Raw genomic sequence first — 19,420 nt, forward strand, 5'->3', positions numbered from 1 at the left:
TTTATATTACTTCTTGTCATTATCTCATGGTTCTTCAATGAAGGTACATCTTTGAGACTTCTGAAGAAACGTGCATAGGGATTATTTTGAAGTATCTCCAGTAATTTCTTGACTATAGGTTCTTTGAGATATGAATCTTCTATTATCTTCATTCTGTTATGAAGTTCATTGTCAGTATCATAAATGTATAGTTGTAAATATGATGGTTTATCTTCCTCTTCTAAAGAAATTGGAGGCAAATCATGATACACTTGACCCTGAGCTCTGAAAGTATATATACCATTTCTACCACTTGCTAGTTCTTTATCCACATGTACTCTAAAAGATGTAAATGAGAATATGCTATTGTATGCGCGTATGTATTTCCGAAATTTAACAGCTTCAGATCCATCGGAGGTGAATAATTGATATAATTCCTCAAGAACAATTGAAGGGCAAGAACAACATTTTCATTACCACAACAAAATGATGGTGGTTCATATTCAAAATTTTTGGATCCACAGTATTTACATGCTTTGACTTTTTTAAGCACATGTAAATAAGAGTATTCTTTATCACAATCACTTGTTTTGGTAAAAAAATTAAAAATTAAATATAAATATCTAAAAAAAAATTCCATCATTATATTAAACATTGAATAAGTTTAGTATCTCCATCATTATTTGTATCAATCACTTTTCCTTTTCGTATTTCATATCTTCTCCTTCTGTATTCATTGAATCTTTGACGTTGAATTGGAGTATGTTGTTTTCTTGGAGTCATTGTGATCTTGAAAAATAAAATATATATTTATAATAAGTAGGCAAAATCACAGCTAATAGAACTAATAAAATCACAACTTTCAGAATCACTGGTTAACACTTTGCAAGTCCTTTAATCTCTCCATAGAATGAAACATTTATAGATTGTGTTAAACAGTATTTTTCAACCACTTTAGCGTCACCATCCACACATCAATTTGTATGTGATAGTAATAAGTCTGCCAGAAAATATAGAGGAGAAAACCATACACAATTATGAATTTAAGGTTAAAGAATATACAATTAGAATTGAGTCAAACTTAATAAATTAGTTATACTTACCAAATATAGTATTGTATTAAATATAATAATTCTTTGTTTTTTAGTGAATATTTATTATTAGAAAAAGAATTCTTACCAAAAGTATCTTCTTTTTTACAATCGTGTAGATCCTTCAGGTTAACAAAGTTATACTTAATATTCTTTGCAAGATTGGTGCCATGAACTTCTTCAATTGTTGACATATTGGTAAGGGACAATTCATGGTCTTCGTGTACATTTCTATATTTTTTGTTCACTTTTTTGACTATTCCATTAGATATGACATATGTCTTTTCCTCTTCCAATGTGTTGTTGAACTTCTCTAGAATCTCGTTGAACAAAATTGCCTGTATTTTGGTTCCCTATAAAAGATTTAAAAAAAAAAAATTAATTGGTTATTGATATGCTAAATAGTAATAGTTTTATTTTAGATTTTTCAACATACCTCATTATCCATTAGTATCAACTTCTGTAGTTTTCCAGTTCCCTTTTCAGTATTGTAAGTAGTAACACTACTTTTTTTAAGTATAACTACTTTGATTTTCCATTCTTTTTTTTAAGTCTTCAACTCATTTATCTTCACCAGACATATTTCCTATAATATAGCAGGTTTGGGCAAGTTTCATAAGTTAAAAGAATATGGGTAAGGATAGTGATAAACAACATGTGACAAAATCAAGATGTTGATTCAAAAATAGCATACCAAGTTTAGTTTGGGAATTCTGTAATATATTTTATGTGATTCAAAACAATATCTCTATATTTAACAATTAGATAGAAAGATATATAGATACTTTCTCAACATACTTGCTATGAAGAAACAGTTATCTCACTCAGCTTAACTGCTATGGATCTCATAGTACCTTCCTCCTTTACCTTTGAGGGAGGGGGGAAAAACTAAAATTTCTATTCATAGATTTTCATAGATTTCCTACTTGAGAGAGAGAGAGAGAGAGAGAGAGAGAGAGAGAGAGAGAGAGGAGCATAAGCATTAGAAGCATGCTCATGTAAATTAGAACATGATTGTTATGGCTTTCATGATGATGGTAATCTGGTACATATCCTTGTCCTCACCTTATGCCCTTTGCACCACTTCTGATCTATACTTAGAAGCCCATGCTCTTTATGAATGAAATTTCAATGGAAGTATTCCTTTGGAGGGCACTAAGCAAATGGTTTTGAACATGAGACATCCCACTTGGGTTTGACACCAAGATAATTAAGGTGTAGTAGGATATATAGTTGGCTTTCTTAGTATTTGTTGATTAGAGTGATTGAGGTTTACTTATATAAGGAAGAACTTTACAAAATACATTATGATACAAATAGGACAAAATGATAAAATACAATTAGAAAGAGAATATCAAAGGTGGCTTCTTCCCACTACCATTTGAAGTTGAGGCAATAATAATACCAACCTTGATCGTAGGAGCACAAGGTGAAAGCATAGGCAACAAAGAGAGATGAAGAAAGTCGTGTGTATATTTGTGGGAATCTAACAAAGAGAAATTGGGAGGAAACCTATGCAGCAACCTTATTGAGTGACAAAAAACATGAAATCACATGTTCGGGGAGAGGGATCATATATTCTTGTCTCTTCAATGTAGCCGTTGCGAAGGTTATTGTTTCCAAAGTTGCATGAGAGATGGGAGAAGTCGAAAAAGTGTTTTGCATTTTGGATTTTCTTCCGCTATATTCTAATTGCCAAATGACCAAATTATATCAAAGTATCGGACATATTTAAGATTAATAGAACATACACAGAACCATAGAAGTTATATGACAAAGAAGATGATATCTGGATGTCGTGTTCCTTTTTTTTTTTGGGGGGGGGAGGGGAGGGAGGGTGGGGTGGGGGGGATGCTAGTGTCTTGTTATCAAATGGGTATCATATTTATGACATTTTATTTCTTCTATATGTGATATCACCCCAAATCAGCACCAACAGCTACAAAAACTTCAAGTTAATTCAATTGAAATGATAATTGTACTAAGAGAGGTAATAAATTAAGAAGATCGAATCATTAAGACTTCGTGGATATCATAAACAAGTACCAGAAATACTACATAACTCACCAATCTTATTCGTCAATGAACCAATTGCTTGTGCAATAAATAAATTAAAACAAAAAAAAAAAAAAAAAAAAAAAAAAAAAGCCAATGAGCTTCAAGGAATAGGATATAAACCTAAATAAATGCAGTACCAAACATTAAATGGTAAGAGCTTCATATGAATGGGGGGGGGGGACATGTCTCCATGCATATCTATTACATGCTTTATCTTGATATTGACTTACTAATACTCTCACTAATATGGAATCTTCAATTACAAATTTAAAAAATTAAGCTAGGAGTTTTCAAAGATAATTTATAATAAGAAACCACAACGGTTGCTCAAACCATGAATCCTGGCACAGCTAGTTGGTTTGTTTGAGCATCAATGCTCAACCATTCTATGTTAGGTGAGAGTTGAACTCGATCAGCTCTATCTCTTATATCCTTCCTATATTAAAGTCAAAGAGAGTTGGGAAGAGTGAATTTAAGAACGCGAATTGGGTACCCAAATTTTCTCTTAATAAATATCATAATGTTTAATAATTCTCCAGTAGGGCTATCTTTCCCTTCTAATGTTTCCCAATTCATAAGGAAGTCATAATGATTGAGCACCAATGATTTTGACCATTGGAAATTTCTATAATTGTGAGCCATTCAAACCAATGGATCCGGTTAGCACCCTCAAAGTTGATCATCTGTCATCCCTAAAAAAGCCATTATTATTAGAGACTCCTGGCACATAAGGACTATCTAAAAGGAACCACCATCTGAAATCTGGTTTTAGTAGGTTTGGTCTAGGTTTACTTTGTTTACATATTTATTAGTGAATACCAATTGCCAATTCAGTATTCAGTTCCCCAAAGGGCAACACATGCAATCAATCCCCTTGGGGATATTTCAAACTTCCAGTAGTTTATGTTCTTACGGTTGTCAGAAGAGGGAAAAGGAAAATTGTAGATTTGCTTCAGAATATATATACCTTGAGAAATTCTCCAAAGAAACGCCAAAAGCTTCCGAGTTCCGGTCCATGGATCTATGCACAACAACAAATGTGAAATCAGAAGCAAGCTACAGTCAACTAAATATCAAACAGAAATTCCTACACATAAATATCCCTCAAAAGATTGGCCAATATCAGATCAGATCAGGGTTGGCAGTTTCCAATTCAACCTGCGACACTCAGACTTAAATCCTTGTAGAAATGAGAAAACATAATAGTACAGATCCACGATCATATGAAGCATAAATAAATAGAGACAGCCCAGATGAACAGACATGCTGTGTGAACAAAATTTAGATAACAACAAATAAAAAAACAAACCAGAATAGAAAATTAAGACTTATTCTCAATGACCGTTTCAGAATGGCAAAATATGTCAGCCTCCGCCGATGCCTGATGTTGCAATTTTCTTAAAAAGAATACTCAAGAATCAAAAGAAACGCACAGGAAGATGCCATAACAAAGACACAAGTCATTCAAATCATACAAAAGCTAGGGGTTTAGAATTCACAATTAGAAGAAGAAGAAAAAAAAAAAAAAAGGAACTTCCTTAGTTTTTTAATATCAGTTATAAAAACCAAATGAGAAAACAAAATTAGAATCCATGGACACTTTCAATTGACTCGAAGAAACACAAGACATTAGATTATTCAGATCACCTGGCTAGGCTAGTCAATAAGAAAATAAAATGAAAGAGACAATTGAATCCTTCAACTGAAGCCCAACACTGTTTTCTTAGTTTCTATAATCCCCAGGTCTAGTGTACTGGTTTGTACACTCTCGTCTTTCCTTAAAAGTTGGACTAACTTCATTACCCAAGAAATCTGATTTTGTATTTAATAACTTCACATGAAAATTCATCAAATTTGAATTCTAGAGTTAACAGCCTAAAAATCAATCATACACCATAGAATAATATCAGTACCTGCAATGAACTAAGCACACATAAGAAAATTTATTACCTGTATCATATCCAAACAACAATCCCCCAATACCAGCAGTGAGAGTCAATCCAAGTAAATAACGGTTGCTGAAATACGAAACCTTGCCCTCTTGGACTGAATCCAAGTAAACAGAGTTTCCTGGAGAGGTCTCGATCGTCATCGTGACAGAATCTTAACCACACCCCAGTAGAAACCTCCAAAAAACCTATGAGTCCAAACCCAACCAAACAAAGGAACTAAAACTTTCAAAATCTCTCTATGATTCCTCGTAAAACCGAAAGACACCAAGGCGATGCTAATAACTACAACAAAACTGCCGATTACCAGAGTCGACAAGAGCAATTCCGGTTTACTTTCAAACGCCCAGATTCAGAGACCTTTAAAATGTAACAACAATGGTTGGCTGGATTGAAGGAGATATCAGAATCTCAGGTTTCCCTAAGAAGCAAGGAACCTTTGCAAGAATATCGGGTTACTGTGAACAGAATGACATCCACTGCCCCAAGTCATTGTTGAGGAATCCCTGATCCACTATGCTTTCCTCCGTCTCCCAAAAGAAATCAGCAAAGGGGAAAAGATGGTAATATTACAGTTTTATGTGTGGAGCTCCAAACTTTCACGTGTCCACTTCTTGTATTAGTCTACCAAAAGGTCTTCATGGTTTATATTAATAGTATAGTTCACACTTCACAAACTTCGCAGCACAAACATGAAGGCAGAAGTTGGTAAATAATGAATGGAGGAGTCCCTACAAATACGTTGATGCACATTCAAATACGTTGTTGATGCACATTCAAATTAATAACTTCTGTTTTGGTCTCCTCCCAAACACCGAAGGTAATTTCGGACTGAAATTTGATGACAGCAAGTGAAATTAAGAAAAAGTGAAGGTAAAGGAAACCCATTTGAATGGGTAACATGAAAGAGACTGAAGTACCCAAAATTAAGGAGGAAAGCAGATAACCAGAGCGGCTTTATTCCTACTACAAAAAGCTTTCTACTACAAATGGGTAGGGATTTCAACAAATTCGGAAAAACTGAAATCAATCAATAAGTAAATTAAACAAGCCTTAAGGGTGGTGGTAGGAGAAAATAATGCCCTTCATACCTTAACAAAAAGACTTTACAAACAAAAAAAACATTTCCAACAAAGAAGAAAAAGGAGCAATATTCTACCGAAATATTAAACATTAAAATTGAAATAAATAAATAAATGAAATGCATGCAAACAGATGACATGCACTAAAAGCTAAAATGGGGAAATATGTCCTTAAAACAAAAAAGGTAAACTATAGCCGCTATCCACTATCCAAATTAGCCTCTCAAAATAGGATTCGAGTATTAATAGAAACATACCAATCAAAACATGAAAGAGAGAAAATTTATAGAAACAATTAAAGGGAATGCAATCCCACAAAAGACATCTTTATTCTTAAATGAACTGCCCACAAGAGATCTCATCATTTTCATACACACAAATCACAAAGACATGCATTGAAGTCAAACTGAAAGCAAGTTACAGATGGTTTCTATTGCTTAAATCATAAGTGGGGTTAGGGTTAATGGGACTGCATTGGGAATCCACTCACCACATTCTTGCTAAGCAAAAAAGTCCACAGGTCAAGACATTGGTTATAAAATCAAGAACAATATTTAGCATATCATAAGCCTCAAAGCCAAAGACTGAAGAACGATCAACGTTTGCATAAGCACAAAATTTAATTTTTATACTTGGAGAAAATAAATGGCCTGCACTACCAATTCTTTTGGACTTTCAACAACTAATGATCTACTTAAACAAAAATAAAGTTTAGTTTGGTAGATATACCTTGTGGCTGTGGAGTATCTGAAATTGAGAAATGGAGTGCCAGTGATCCGAGAGAAAAAGAAGTTGAAGTTGAGAACTTTTGTGCTACTGCAATAGAAAAAGAAATAGGAATTTGAAATATTCTGAACTATTGTTGCAAGAGACAAAAAATTGAGAAATTGTGGTATATTGTAGTTGATTTTTTGTCCTCTTTGTGGTATATATAAGGTAGGATTCTATTGCATAAAAACTTGTAAAGTCAATGAAAGTTGATTGAAAGATACCGTTTTTATGCAATAAATCTATCCATAATTATGTTGCTATAATTTTTTGGCTATTTTTTTATCCCTTTAATAAGTAATAATTTTAATTAATGATTACACCACCCCTTTCTTCTCCACGTTCAGAAAGATGAATGAGATAAAGATAATTATAGAGAGAAAATACCCTTTCCTCCACGTTTAGATTTTGTAAGGGATGGAAGGAGAGATTTTAGGAGCCATTTTTTATTTTTTTGGTATATCTCTCAACATATTTAACTTTTTAATATCTCCATAATTATTTATTCCCTCCCTATCTCTATAATTCTCTGGAGAATCTCCCCCCATTGTGCTCAACGTTTTTTCCAAAAAGGATGAGTGAGAGAGAGAGAGAGATTTAAGGAGGAATAATAGTGCATTTGTTTGGTTCATAGTTATAATAGCGCAATAAATCTCTCCATAATTCTCCATACTATAATTTTGTGGTTATTTTTTTTATCCCTTTAATATGTAATAATTAAAATTAAGGATTACTCCACGCCTCTCTCCTCCACGTTTAGAGAGATGAGTGAGAGAAAGAGAATTATAGAGAGAATATACCCCTTCCTCCACATTTAGATTTTGTAAGGAATGGAAGGAGAGATTTTAGGAGTTTTTTTTTTGGTATATCTCTCTCCATACTTACCTTTTTAATGTCTCCATAATTATTTATTCCCTCTTTATTCTCGAAAATTCTCTCTATGGAGAATCTCCCCCCATTGTGCTCCATGTTTTTTCCAAAGACGATGAGTGAGAGAGAGATTTAAGGAGGAATAATAGTGCATTTATTTGGTTTATAATTATATGACTTTGTAATAGTTAATAATTATAATTATATGCCTTTTTAATACTCTACTCTCCCCCTTTCTCCTCCACGTTGAGAGAGAGTGAGAGAAAGGAATATTATATGCCTTTTTTAATCCTTTTTAATATTTAATTAATTAATAATTATAATTAATTATTACTCTCTCCTTTCTCAGAGAGAGAAATGAAGAATTATGGAGAGTTTATTATTATTAACTTCTTTTTTTGTTGGTATATCTCTCTCCATAATTGTTCATTCCATCCCCATTTACCATAATTCTCTCTATTTCTCTCTCCACTCTCCCCCTTTCTCCTCCACGTTTAGAGAGGGAGAGAGTGAAAATTATAGAGTTTATTATTATTATTTGATTTATCTTCCATTTTTAGGGGTGAGAGGATGAGTGGGTTTAGTATTTGTAATTATATGCCTTTTTAATACTCCACTCTCCCCCTTTCTCCTCCACGTTTAGAGAGAGAGAGAGAGAGAAAGAATTATAGAGAGTTTATTATGATATTTGTTTCATATTCATTTTGAGGGGATTTTGGTCATTTGGGGATTTTTTCGGGTGTTTTTTGGTCATTTGGGAATTTTTTTTGGTAGATGTAAATGGTTTTTTGGTCATTTTGAAAAAGTGCACCAAAGACAGGGAGTACGTAATTTTATATAGTTGTATGATATATATATATAGGGGTGTCAATTAGTGGCCCGACCCGACTAAACCGATCAGGATCGACCGTTTATAGACTAGCCCGGCCTGGACCGCTTATTAAACGTGTCGGGCTTGAGCCCGGCCCGTTTATAAATGGTCGGTCTCGGTTTTGCTACTTGGACCGTCGGGCGCCCGACCGAGACCGACCGAATAATGCCCGACCGAGACCACCCCATTGTGCACCAAATTAGACCGACCCCCTAACGACAGTAAAATAAAGAATATACCCCACAAATTAAAGAAAAAAACTAAAAAGTAAAGACAAATACACATATTAAATATGAATACATATAATACCATTTAATAATTACTGTTATTTCACCCAAATCGATAGTGGGCCCCAATATAATAATAATTTACCGCCCTCTAAAAACCGGTTAAAGACCGTCAACAATCATTCAGACCAGCAAAGGCGAAAGACGACGACCTCACGATTATAGACCGAGACCGACCGACCGAATATAAAGTGTACCATGCCCTCAATAACTAAGCCCGATTAGTTAAATGGGCGGACACGGTGTAACCTTTGAAGGTCTTCAAGCCCGATTAAGCCCGACCGAAACCGAACCGGCCCGACCGGTTGACACCCCTATATATATATCATACTATCATACTATTATATAAAAGTATATACTCATACTTCATGGCTAATCTTTCACCTGACTACTTTACCCTTCTTACTTATTAAAATAACTTATATTTTTCCTTTTTTTCTTTGTAAAATATATTTTAGGATTTATTTTTATAAAAAATTCTATACTTTAGGAGTTTTTTCTTGCAAAATCTTAATAGCTTCCTTATCAATAATAATTCCCCAATCTTCTCTCTTTCTCCATTCCTCCTCTCTCACGTTCCTCTCTTTTCCTCCTTTTAAAATATCTTTTAGGATTTATTTAAAGTAAAAAAATCTATATCATAGGAATTCCATACCAATAAAAATTCATCCTCCTCCTCTCTTTTATTTATTTATTTATTGTAATAATTCTCCTCTCTTTTAGTATCAGAGACAAGACAGGCTAGATTTTGAGTAGAGTATAGATGCCTCCATTGGTTATTTCAATGGAGTCTTCATTAACAGCCATTCCCTTGTTCATCAAGCCCTCGTCCAGAATGGAGCCATCTTTGCCTCCATTGGTTATTTTAGTGGACTCCATTGGTTTGTGAAGGTTGGTTACACTTAACTGGGTCTTTCCTCTTAAGTATTTCAATGTTTGCTATTGCTTTCCCCTGAAACGGTGGATTTCGAGAGAAGCAACCGCGACGAACAGCTTTTAAAAGAGATCATTTGAGCGGGAGTTTCGAAGATGAACTTTGTTTCTTGGAGTGGGATTTTGCAAGTACGAAATAGGTGATTCAAATTTTAGAAGCGAGAATAACGAGGTGCTTCGCTATGTAAGGAACAGAAGAGATTTATCAAACAAGCAATCGAGTCAAAGTACTCTCTTGTCGCTGCTCAACTCTGTTACGTTCAGTCTCTCCTAAACATTGGTATTACTCTTTGATGATACGCAGAGGCTGAGGTATTGATGGAATCATCCCTCTCTACTTCTGCAATTGAACTTGATAAAACCCCTTCTCACTTCTCTTACCCATCTTCATCTCCGTCCCACATTGCTTTGTTGCCATCCCTTTGTGTGGATTAATGATATTAGAAGAGGGTTGAAGATTAATGATTAACTCATCCATTTTTAATTGTATGGATTAATAGTCAATTAAAGTTTGTTTTAGTAAAACGGCACTGATCAATTCAATAACTGAGGAAGAGTTCCATTTAAAGGCAAACAGGAGATAGTGTTTGAGAGAGAGAGAGAGAGAGAGAGATTTCAAATGTTGGCAATTGGGTCTTTTTAGAATAATTTTAAATTTCAAAGTTGCGTTACAGATGTAGGAGAATTACATATTATATTTTACTCTCTTTCTCTCTCTATTTCACTGGTTAAAATTTTCATTATGTAACTCTCTCTCTCATTGATTATTATTTTTCTTCATGAGAACATGGTATCTTCAGGTTTTTTTTTTTTATCTTTTTATATTATTTTTCCATTAAATCTTAAGATCTTATTACTCAAATCCTCTACCATGAATGCATCCCTCACATTCCCCTTCCTTCTAACTTTTGTTTCTTGTTATCTCTCTCTCTCTCTCTCTCTCTCTCTCTCTCTCTCTCTCTCTCTCTCTCTCTCTCAAAACGAAGACATAAACTTGGGGCTATATAACAGAGTTGTTAGGACAATTTTGGATCTATATCATGATGATACTTTATTTCTAAATATTCATATCATCTCGCCCTTGCTTGTAACAATGCTTATTTAATCTTTCAATGATCATCAATGCTCTCTCTTTCTCTCTTTCAACGTAAGACAACACATGTAACTTTGATTTTTTTTAGTAACTTCTGTCCTCACATGCATTTGCATGTATATTTTTATTGGATATGGAGATTGAATCAACCATCTCAAGATAACGATTTGTTGCCATCCCTTTGTATTATTTATTGGTAGTTTATTATGAGAGTATTCTATGTGTTCTTTGATTCAATGTTTAACATGTGTTTCTTTTACTTGAGTTAATTTCTTCCTATTGTTTTCTTCTGATGGTGCCTTTAGAATGTATAATGTTCCCAGAAATCCCAATTGCACTAAGATTGTTAGTGCACCTTCTATTGGGTGGTGGTGTTATATATTCAAAGAAGGTGGAGTATCTTTGGCATGACAGCTATATGATATGGCAGTCATTAAATATTTTCTTTGGCTCAGAAGATGTTAATCTACCATAGGATGCAACTCATGCTCCATTTTTTGCTGTCACTTTCTTAGAAACATTTGAGCTTGATGCTTGGAATTTGGATGATTTGTTGATGGGTAATATTTTCTGATCATGCTATGTGTATCTTATGTTCTGTTTCAACTTGTTGATTTAATATTTGTATTTTGCTTATCAGATCACCAAATAATCATCTTAAGAGCTGTGAAGAGATTACATTGATAGGTTTTAGTCTTGGGTTAGTGCTTGCATTTTTTTTCTTTAATGTTCTATCTGAAAATATATTGGAATTGTACAATCTATGAGTGAATGTTTGGTTTTATCTTGTTTACAAATAAGATCCATGCTGAATGAAATCCTTATTTTACTTTCTTCACTAATGAGGTCTAAAGTCTTTAACAAATTTTTTATGTCATTATACTTATTGTTTCTGATATTTTGAATGCCAAGTACCATTCAACATTTGACAGGGACTTTTTTGCTTTTTATAGGATATTAGAATGGATATACCTCCTCATACAAAGATTCCAGAAATTAGTCCAATGGAAGAAGAATATGTTTCTTCTATAGCCTGTGTTTCTTCATCATATGATTGCACTTTTGAATTTATAGGAATAAAAAATGCAAGATAGAAATAACATGATATCTTTTTTATGTAATGTCCCTTGTTCAGCTCCAACAGACAAAGGTGTGAGTGTTTCAAATCTTGGTCCAATAGATCAAACAGAAGCATCCAGTCAGAGGGATGCTGAAGTGCCTACCTCCCAAGGCCTTCCTAAAATTGAAATTATTAGTGATGTTGTTCATAACTTTGGGCCAGAAGACTTTTCAAAGCTGCTAGACCTCAGTAATGATAGTTTTGAAGAAAACATACAATTAAACCAGAACATAAGTGGGAAAAAGACACTCTCTAGATGGTTACATGGTTAACTTCTCTCTTATGCCTTCTTCCATTTTTTTAGTAACCCTTTTATTGCAACCTTTATTTTTTGGAAGTGTTTCTCTACAGCTTTTATAAGGCTTAACAAGCTTTTTATTGCCTCTCTTGACTCCTTGAACACCATGTCTCAAGAAATCTTTAATTTTTCTACGAGGTAAGGGGTTTGTGAGAAAAAAAAATTACACATTGGAATTATAAATTTCTCGGTAATACGTGTTAAATTTGTTTTTATCAACTTATATCAAGTCTGAATGTTAGATTATTTTTAATTTCTGACTATTTTTTATTTCTTTAGTGTTATAATGGGTGAAGAAAGAAGTTGACCCAATTCCATGGCAGAGAGTCATGGTTATTGGATCGGACTTCCAAGGCTCCCTACCCTGTTATTGGGACCTTCGAGCAATATAGTCTTGGTATGGACTCTGCTCCTCATAAATCCTTTTTGTGTTTATTAATTTTTATATTAATGGATATGACACATTGACAGAAGGATAGATTTTCTTTACCCGTATCAATGTTTTGAATGCATTTATAGATGGTCTTAAAAATTTTTTTAATGTAATATGTACCATGTCTAAATCGAAACCTATGCATTGATAGTTTTTTTTTTTTTCATAGTTCTTTTGTTCTTGGACTTCTTTTCATTCCTATAGTTTCAATTTTCTTAGTTTACTTATATAATTAGAATAAAAGTTTTTAAAAATATTGGAATTGTTGCAGGTCTTTATCACTGATTGAGAGTTTGAAGAGTCGATAGTTTCGATTGCAGTAGAGATTTTTCTTTTCATCTTATGCAATGTAAGTGATATCATGTCGTTTACCAAAGTGCTTCCAAGGATTTACTCTTCTGTGAGTATCTAAATCTGAAATCGGTAAAAAATATGAATTATTTCTTTCAAATTCCTTTGTCATTGTTGCGAATAAAGAGAAATTTTTCTAATTCCCGTTCTCTCTCTCACAGTTCTCTTCTTCATTCACTTCACTACCACACTCCCTGGACTTGTCTTGGACCGAATCCAATCTCTAATATTTGAGAGCAATAATGTTGGCACAACTCTAGCACTGAGCAACAACGACCAAACCCACTCTTGAAACAATGATTGGAAGTCGGACATCTCTGTAACTTTGTCGACATTCTGAAAGATGTCAGAAATATGAAATATTTCTCTCAAATTCTTTGTCATTATCAATATTTAAGCAGAAGATACTATGAAATTTCTCAATTTGTAGGATAGACTATTACTTTTTTTTTTCTATGAATCTTTATTTTTTTTGGCATTGAGGGTCTCATGATCTTATCAACTATAAAGGCATTGAAGGTTACTTTATTTTTTTCTAATGATTTTTTATGAATATTTATTTAGCCAATTCAACCATATTTTGCCATATTATCTGACTACTTATTTTGATATTTATGCTCATTGCAGCAGCTCCTTATAATGCTCTAATTAGCTATCCCTTGTTTCAATGGCAATTTAAGGAGAAGAAGGTACGGTGATGTTGCTCAAGGTTTTCCTGTAAAGTAGCCTAACGACCCGTTTGTGTTTTGAATTGTAGTAATTTTTCTTGTGATTTCAGTTTTATAAATTATTCTATATACTTTGGGAAAATGTTGGGTATGCCGCCGATATCAAGTATGTTAGCACCCATTGTGTTTATCTCTCTATTCTCTTTTTTCTGAAATGGCCCTTATATCCTTCCTGAATTATACTTCATCGTGTGATCCTATTGGTGCTATCCGCTAGCATACTTGATATTGGCGGCATACCTATCCTTCTCCTATATACTTTATATTAAATAAAAAATTATAGAACGAATGATTTTGGTTTTAATTTGTGATATTGAAGAATGATGAATCAAATCATTTTCTTGACACTATTTGGTTTTCATCTCGAAGCATTATTGTGCCACTCATAATGCCCTATAGACCTTTCAAGATACTATTTCTCTCTGAGCTTATCCAACATTGAAAATAAATAAACTTCAGTTCCAAGAACATTGCGTCAAACAAACAATGCATACTAAAGTAGAATGCACTCCAATGTCAGGATAACATTTTTGATATCCATGTATACATATTCACATATTCGGCTTATTTGTGATCCATGAAAGTAATTTTGCTTTAACCAAAAAAAAGGGAGGAAAAAATAGAAGAAAAAAAATGCATCATTGATAGATGATAACATTTGTTATGTTATTTATTTTGACCGGACACCCCTCTCTCTCTCTCTCTCTCTCTCCTTTTTTCTATCAAACTCTATCTCTCTTTCAAACCTCTCACCCTCGACATATGGCCACACATGCATTTGCACGTGTAAAATTTTTACTAGTATATATATATATATATATATATATATGTTTGTGTATTCTCAAAATCCAAAAATCATTGAACTTGGTTTAGGGACTACAATCCCTAACACCTTCCCCTCCCAACCCATACAAGAAATGAAACCCAAATGACATGAACAGCTCCGATAAATGAGATCAAGAACATAGCTCGATAAATGATTAAATTTAATATTAAAATTCAAAATGTGACCTATTTAAACTATTCTGTAGATAATCAATGATCGGTTTACAATGTCACTCTTCAACATGACAAAAGTTAGCGTGCCCGATCCATGAGAAAATCATTTCCTACGCAATCATCTCATGATTTTACAACTTGATCTGAGATTTCAACAATTTCAGTAGCAAGAGAATTCCATGTTTGATCTTGTGCTGAATACATCATAATATACAAAGATATCCAAACTCACACCAAACTATCCTACGATCTGCAACTAGATAGGCTCGATATTGGAGGGTTGGAGACTGGGGAGTTGTGAACTGAGACTGCACGATAGGGCTAGGAGTTTCCATGATGGACAACGCATAAAAGCAACCCATATGTTATTTACATCTTTTCCACCACCATGGGTGAGGCCTTGGCCCTTGGGCATTAGGTTTAGTCTCCAGAACTCGAATTGTTAGCTGAATGGACCAACACGCGTGTATAAAGATAGACCTAAGGTCCATTCAAGTATCGTACGCCATGTGATTCATTCAATAAAAGTAAATTAAAGGATCGGACATGAATAATCACACTGTTTGGAATCAATACTATTTCTGACAATACACAATGTAACATAACAACTATGAATGTGAGCAGTACCACTTTTAAGAAATATATATTAAACCCAAATATACCAATCAATTCAAACATCTTAAAAAAAAATAAAAAAAATAAAAAACTATTTAACAATTAATTAATTGATGAGTTCGATGAACATAATAATTCCAACACTTTAAATACTAAAATATAAAGCATGGCGATAACATCCATCTTGCATTCGCTCGTGCCCATTCATGTGTTTATTGATGTCTTTAGAATAGTTTAGAATTTATCTTCTACTACCAATGAGAACTTTGATCAGATAGTATGAAATCTCTATGAAGCGAGTTTAGCAAAGAATTTCCCACTTGAAGGAACCAAAATTAATTAAGGAGGAACATCAATTGTGATGATGATGATGTTGTGTCATAGATGTGTTGCTTGATCTCCTTGCTCATCTGCTGCTTCTACTCGGGGCCTCATTGTCACACTATCTTGTGCCTCTTTGCTCTTACCCCACAAAAGAACATAGAGGCCGACGATTACGAGAATGGATCCCAATATGCTGTACGTACGACGTTAAAGTCTCAATTAATTTCAATCCGATTCATGGATCCATGATATAAGGTTTAGAAATATAACATTGATGATCATCATCATCATTGAATGATCGATCAGTACTACTACGTACTTAATTTCAGGCAAATCATCAGGATGATCATGAAGTCATGCATATACCGTACCAGTACCCTTAATTAATTACCTTCCAATGTGAAGTTGTTCATGTAGGATGGAGAAATCAAACATGGCTACAACGATTTGAATGAGGGGACTAAATGCTGCAGTGAAAAGTGGACCCCTTTTCTTGACACACCATGCCATGCCCACGTAACATAAGCCTGATCCCATGATTCCCTGCACCCATCCGAAAAAGCCCCACGTTTAAACTTAAAAGTTTAGGCATAACAATGTCACTTTAATTAGAATTAGATTATTAATAGAACCAAGGCTGCGTTTGGTATGCATTATAGACTGAGAATGCATTTTAAGAAATCATACCAATTAAATGCAGCGTCTTCCACTCAAGATCTTAAACATCTGAATTTACTATTTATTTAATGTATATTTGTCATCTCATTTTCTCAACTTCAACATTTTGTGGGTCCTAGACATCCCACCCTTGAAGATCTTTACTCTGAACCATGGTTAAAGAGAATGAACTACACAATGTACTCTGAAAGCGTTTGGAATTGTATAATGTACATTTTGATATTAAGGTTGTCTTTAGTATGATTTATTGGAATGCATTATTAGCCCAGAATGCATACCAAATGTAACATAAATTTTCCTTTACCCCTAATGGAAGGAAGGGGAAAAAAAAGGTAAAAAAGAGTACTCCAATGCACGAGACTCCTGTTACTACAAGGTCTGAGAAGGACAAATGTATGCAGCATTAACTCCTACTTCGCAGGAGAGACTATTTCCCAAAAAAGGTAACTATCAAATTATTTACCAATTTCCTATGCCGCTTATCAGGTAACTGACACCATGGTATGGAGGGCCAGTCTATGGATATAGAATAAAGCCTACCCCTATTTGACGATTTCTTAATAATATCCTCCGTTTGCCTTTTTTCTCTTCTATTGTAACCCTTAAAGTCCAGAGTGGATCAAGTTCCCATTTACTTCTCGTACGGAATTGATCCACACAAATGAAATCCACCCAAGGAAAAACCCTGTTGTAGATTCCATTTATGTGAATCAGACCGTGCGAAAACCTGATCCACACTCCTTAAAGTTCATGTCCAGTGGTGCATGACCATACACCAAACCATCGGATCCAATGGTTATCTGCATGCGGTGCACAGAACCGCCTTATGCAGTATGGTTATGAAAAATATGTAGGACTTACAGTATAAAGGACGGTCAAGATCTCAACTCTGCCTTTGAGGATCCACATGGAAATGTCCCTGTGAAAGAGGAAGCTTAGCAGAGCAGATTGAAAGGCGCTGAAGAATGACATTATTGCTGTGCTAGAATAGTGGCATGGGTAGTGCTTCCCAATCTTTGCTTGGAGAAGGAACCATGATGACCAGCAGATGCTGCCAGCAACCAAAGCCAGTGAACCGATGGTCCATCTCTCAGGTGCCCCCTCGCTGGGGGAAAAGGAGGGTGGCGGTGGCCCCAGCTTGTTCGTTGGCTGGGCATAGTTACGTGATGGTTTCTGCAGGTGGTTCTGCTTCGAGTTCATCATCATTGGATTCGTTAATGGTATTCCTTTGTAAAGTATCAGCAACATGGCACCACCAACACATACCATTGTACCCATTGCCTTGGCTCTCCCGCTCTTGCTCTTCAACTTCACGCTCTCTAGCCTGATGGATTTTGAATTTTTTCTTTGGGTGATTAGATTCGAATGAATATTATCATATATATATATATATATATATATATCACATGACTGATCCGCGTGTATACTATATTATATATCATATATTAGTGAGCAATCAATTAATTAATATATAGATTTTGTCTAATTAATAGGATTTAAATTAATTGGAAACACAAACTAATTAATTAATTAATGACCTGAATGGTAGAGCCAGTAAGAATGTGATAGCAGGCACCATGTTGATGAAGGCGCAGGAGAAGGTTGCAGACGTGAAATCAATCCCATAAAGGAACAGGTTCTGTGTGATGGTTGCCCTGTGGGAAATAAGACATACATATGCATGGCATAAATGTTTGCAGAAAATTAATTAAGCATATATTATTATATTAATTTAGTCAATTAACAACAACAGACAGCGCGCATGCGTCAACATTAACTAATTATAAATGACAGAACTAATTAAATCTGTGGGTCTGATCTCCCAATTAATCCCAAACTCACCCAAAAAAAAAAAAAAAAAAATTCACTAGTGCATGGAAAAGATGATGCATGGCCTACTTGTAGCAACTGAAATCGTCCAGAAGTTTACCCAGAAAAAGTAAAAAAATAAAAAAATCATCCATTCAGAATAATTTAGACAGAAAAGCAAAGCCTTAATTTGGAAAAAAAAGAAAAATTCTCTGACCATCAGAGAAGAAACAAATCACATCATCACTTTAAGAATCAATCTTGGCAATTGTTCGTTACAAATTGTTTTAATTCAGTATTTTGCTTAGCACCTCCATTTTTAGGAGATCCCTTCTTACATATAATTATAAAAAAAATACTGATATTTTGTTTTTGTTTTTTTTGTTTTTCTGTTTTTTTTTTTATAATTTGCTTTATTATTTTCTTGTAAAAAAACTTAATTAAAACCAACGGTTGGCAGGCAATGGATGGAAGGGAATCACATATACATTCACATCATGATCAGTTGGTCTCAGCCAGCTCTGCTGGGGCCTGGATCCACCTGCAACGCACAGCCAACACGCACCACATACCCCTCCGATCCTCCTCGCTTTAATTTGCAGCCCTGTATAGCCTTATAAATTTGCATCATCGCATGATCTCATCCTCCCACATCGTCCAACTTTGTTAATTAATTAAATTAGTGGACTAGACTACTACGACAACAGAGTATTGAGATATTGGGATGTTGAGATGAGATTCGCCATGATCGATCGATCCATCGATGGATCAGCTTTACAGCTTCCGTTTATAACCATAATTCAACATGGGTGCGGTGTTATTTAATACCTTGTTTCAAGTTCTTACAATATTCAAACCCTCCACAATTCCTTACCACATATATACGATAGAGATAACCCTTTTAAAAAATAGATAATATAACTCCGGCAGCATCCCTACAGAATCGAGGCCGTACTATTATATTTTACATCCCTTTCTCTTTCCTTCTATTTGTCATTCAATTTTTTTATTAATTTTTTTTCTCTTCACGATGAGCATAGCATCTCATACTCCCTTTTCTGTGAGAGAGAAAGAAAAAAAAAAA

At 34.3% G+C, this 19,420-nt stretch overlaps 2 protein-coding genes and 1 long non-coding RNA gene across 4 annotated transcripts; 1 reads left to right on the forward strand and 2 right to left on the reverse strand.

Moving 5' to 3' along the window:
• Positions 1 to 667: 667 nt before the first annotated feature.
• LOC122080870 (inositol transporter 1-like) lies at positions 668 to 5,556 on the reverse strand. Of its 2 annotated transcripts, XM_042647742.1 has the most exons (3): positions 5,079 to 5,556; positions 4,096 to 4,149; positions 668 to 768 (listed from the first exon to the last, which is right to left on the reverse strand). In XM_042647742.1, the coding sequence occupies exons 1-3, from the start codon at positions 5,218 to 5,220 to the stop codon at positions 713 to 715; spliced, it is 252 nt and encodes an 83-aa protein (XP_042503676.1). In that variant the 5' UTR covers positions 5,221 to 5,556; the 3' UTR covers positions 668 to 712. The 2 variants fall into 2 exon arrangements, with proteins under 2 accessions (XP_042503676.1, XP_042503674.1); XM_042647740.1 differs by lacking the exon at positions 668 to 768 and having other exon boundaries at positions 3,364 to 4,149.
• Positions 5,557 to 9,697: 4,141 nt separating this feature from the next.
• Positions 9,698 to 14,215, forward strand: LOC122080829. The gene is made up of 2 exons (XR_006140921.1): positions 9,698 to 10,200; positions 13,104 to 14,215. It is a non-coding gene; the product is annotated as an uncharacterized LOC122080829 (long non-coding RNA).
• Positions 14,216 to 15,648: 1,433 nt separating this feature from the next.
• Positions 15,649 to 18,177, reverse strand: LOC122080737 (WAT1-related protein At3g30340-like). Its single transcript, XM_042647554.1, has 4 exons — positions 18,066 to 18,177; positions 17,389 to 17,851; positions 16,241 to 16,392; positions 15,649 to 16,042 (listed from the first exon to the last, which is right to left on the reverse strand). Exons 1-4 carry the CDS (start codon positions 18,104 to 18,106, stop codon positions 15,904 to 15,906), a joined length of 795 nt encoding a protein of 264 aa, XP_042503488.1. The 5' UTR covers positions 18,107 to 18,177; the 3' UTR covers positions 15,649 to 15,903.
• Positions 18,178 to 19,420: the final 1,243 nt, after the last annotated feature.

This window comes from Macadamia integrifolia, chromosome 6, assembly GCF_013358625.1.
Source record: "Macadamia integrifolia cultivar HAES 741 chromosome 6, SCU_Mint_v3, whole genome shotgun sequence".
NCBI lineage: Eukaryota > Viridiplantae > Streptophyta > Magnoliopsida > Proteales > Proteaceae > Macadamia > Macadamia integrifolia.

Coding starts and splice junctions, on each gene's coding strand:
- LOC122080870 (XM_042647740.1), bottom strand. CDS start 5,220: ATGACGATCGAGACCTCTCCAGGAAACTCTGTTTACTTGGATTCAGTC. Junction 4,150..5,078: donor GTTGTTTGGATATGATACAG/GTAATAAATTTT, acceptor TGTTGTGCATAG/ATCCATGGACCGGAACTCGG.
- LOC122080737 (XM_042647554.1), bottom strand. CDS start 18,106: ATGGTGCCTGCTATCACATTCTTACTGGCTCTACCATTCAG. Junction 17,852..18,065: donor TTACTGGCTCTACCATTCAG/GTCATTAATTAA, acceptor AAAATCCATCAG/GCTAGAGAGCGTGAAGTTGA. Junction 16,043..16,240: donor GAACAACTTCACATTGGAAG/GTAATTAATTAA, acceptor TCGTACGTACAG/CATATTGGGATCCATTCTCG.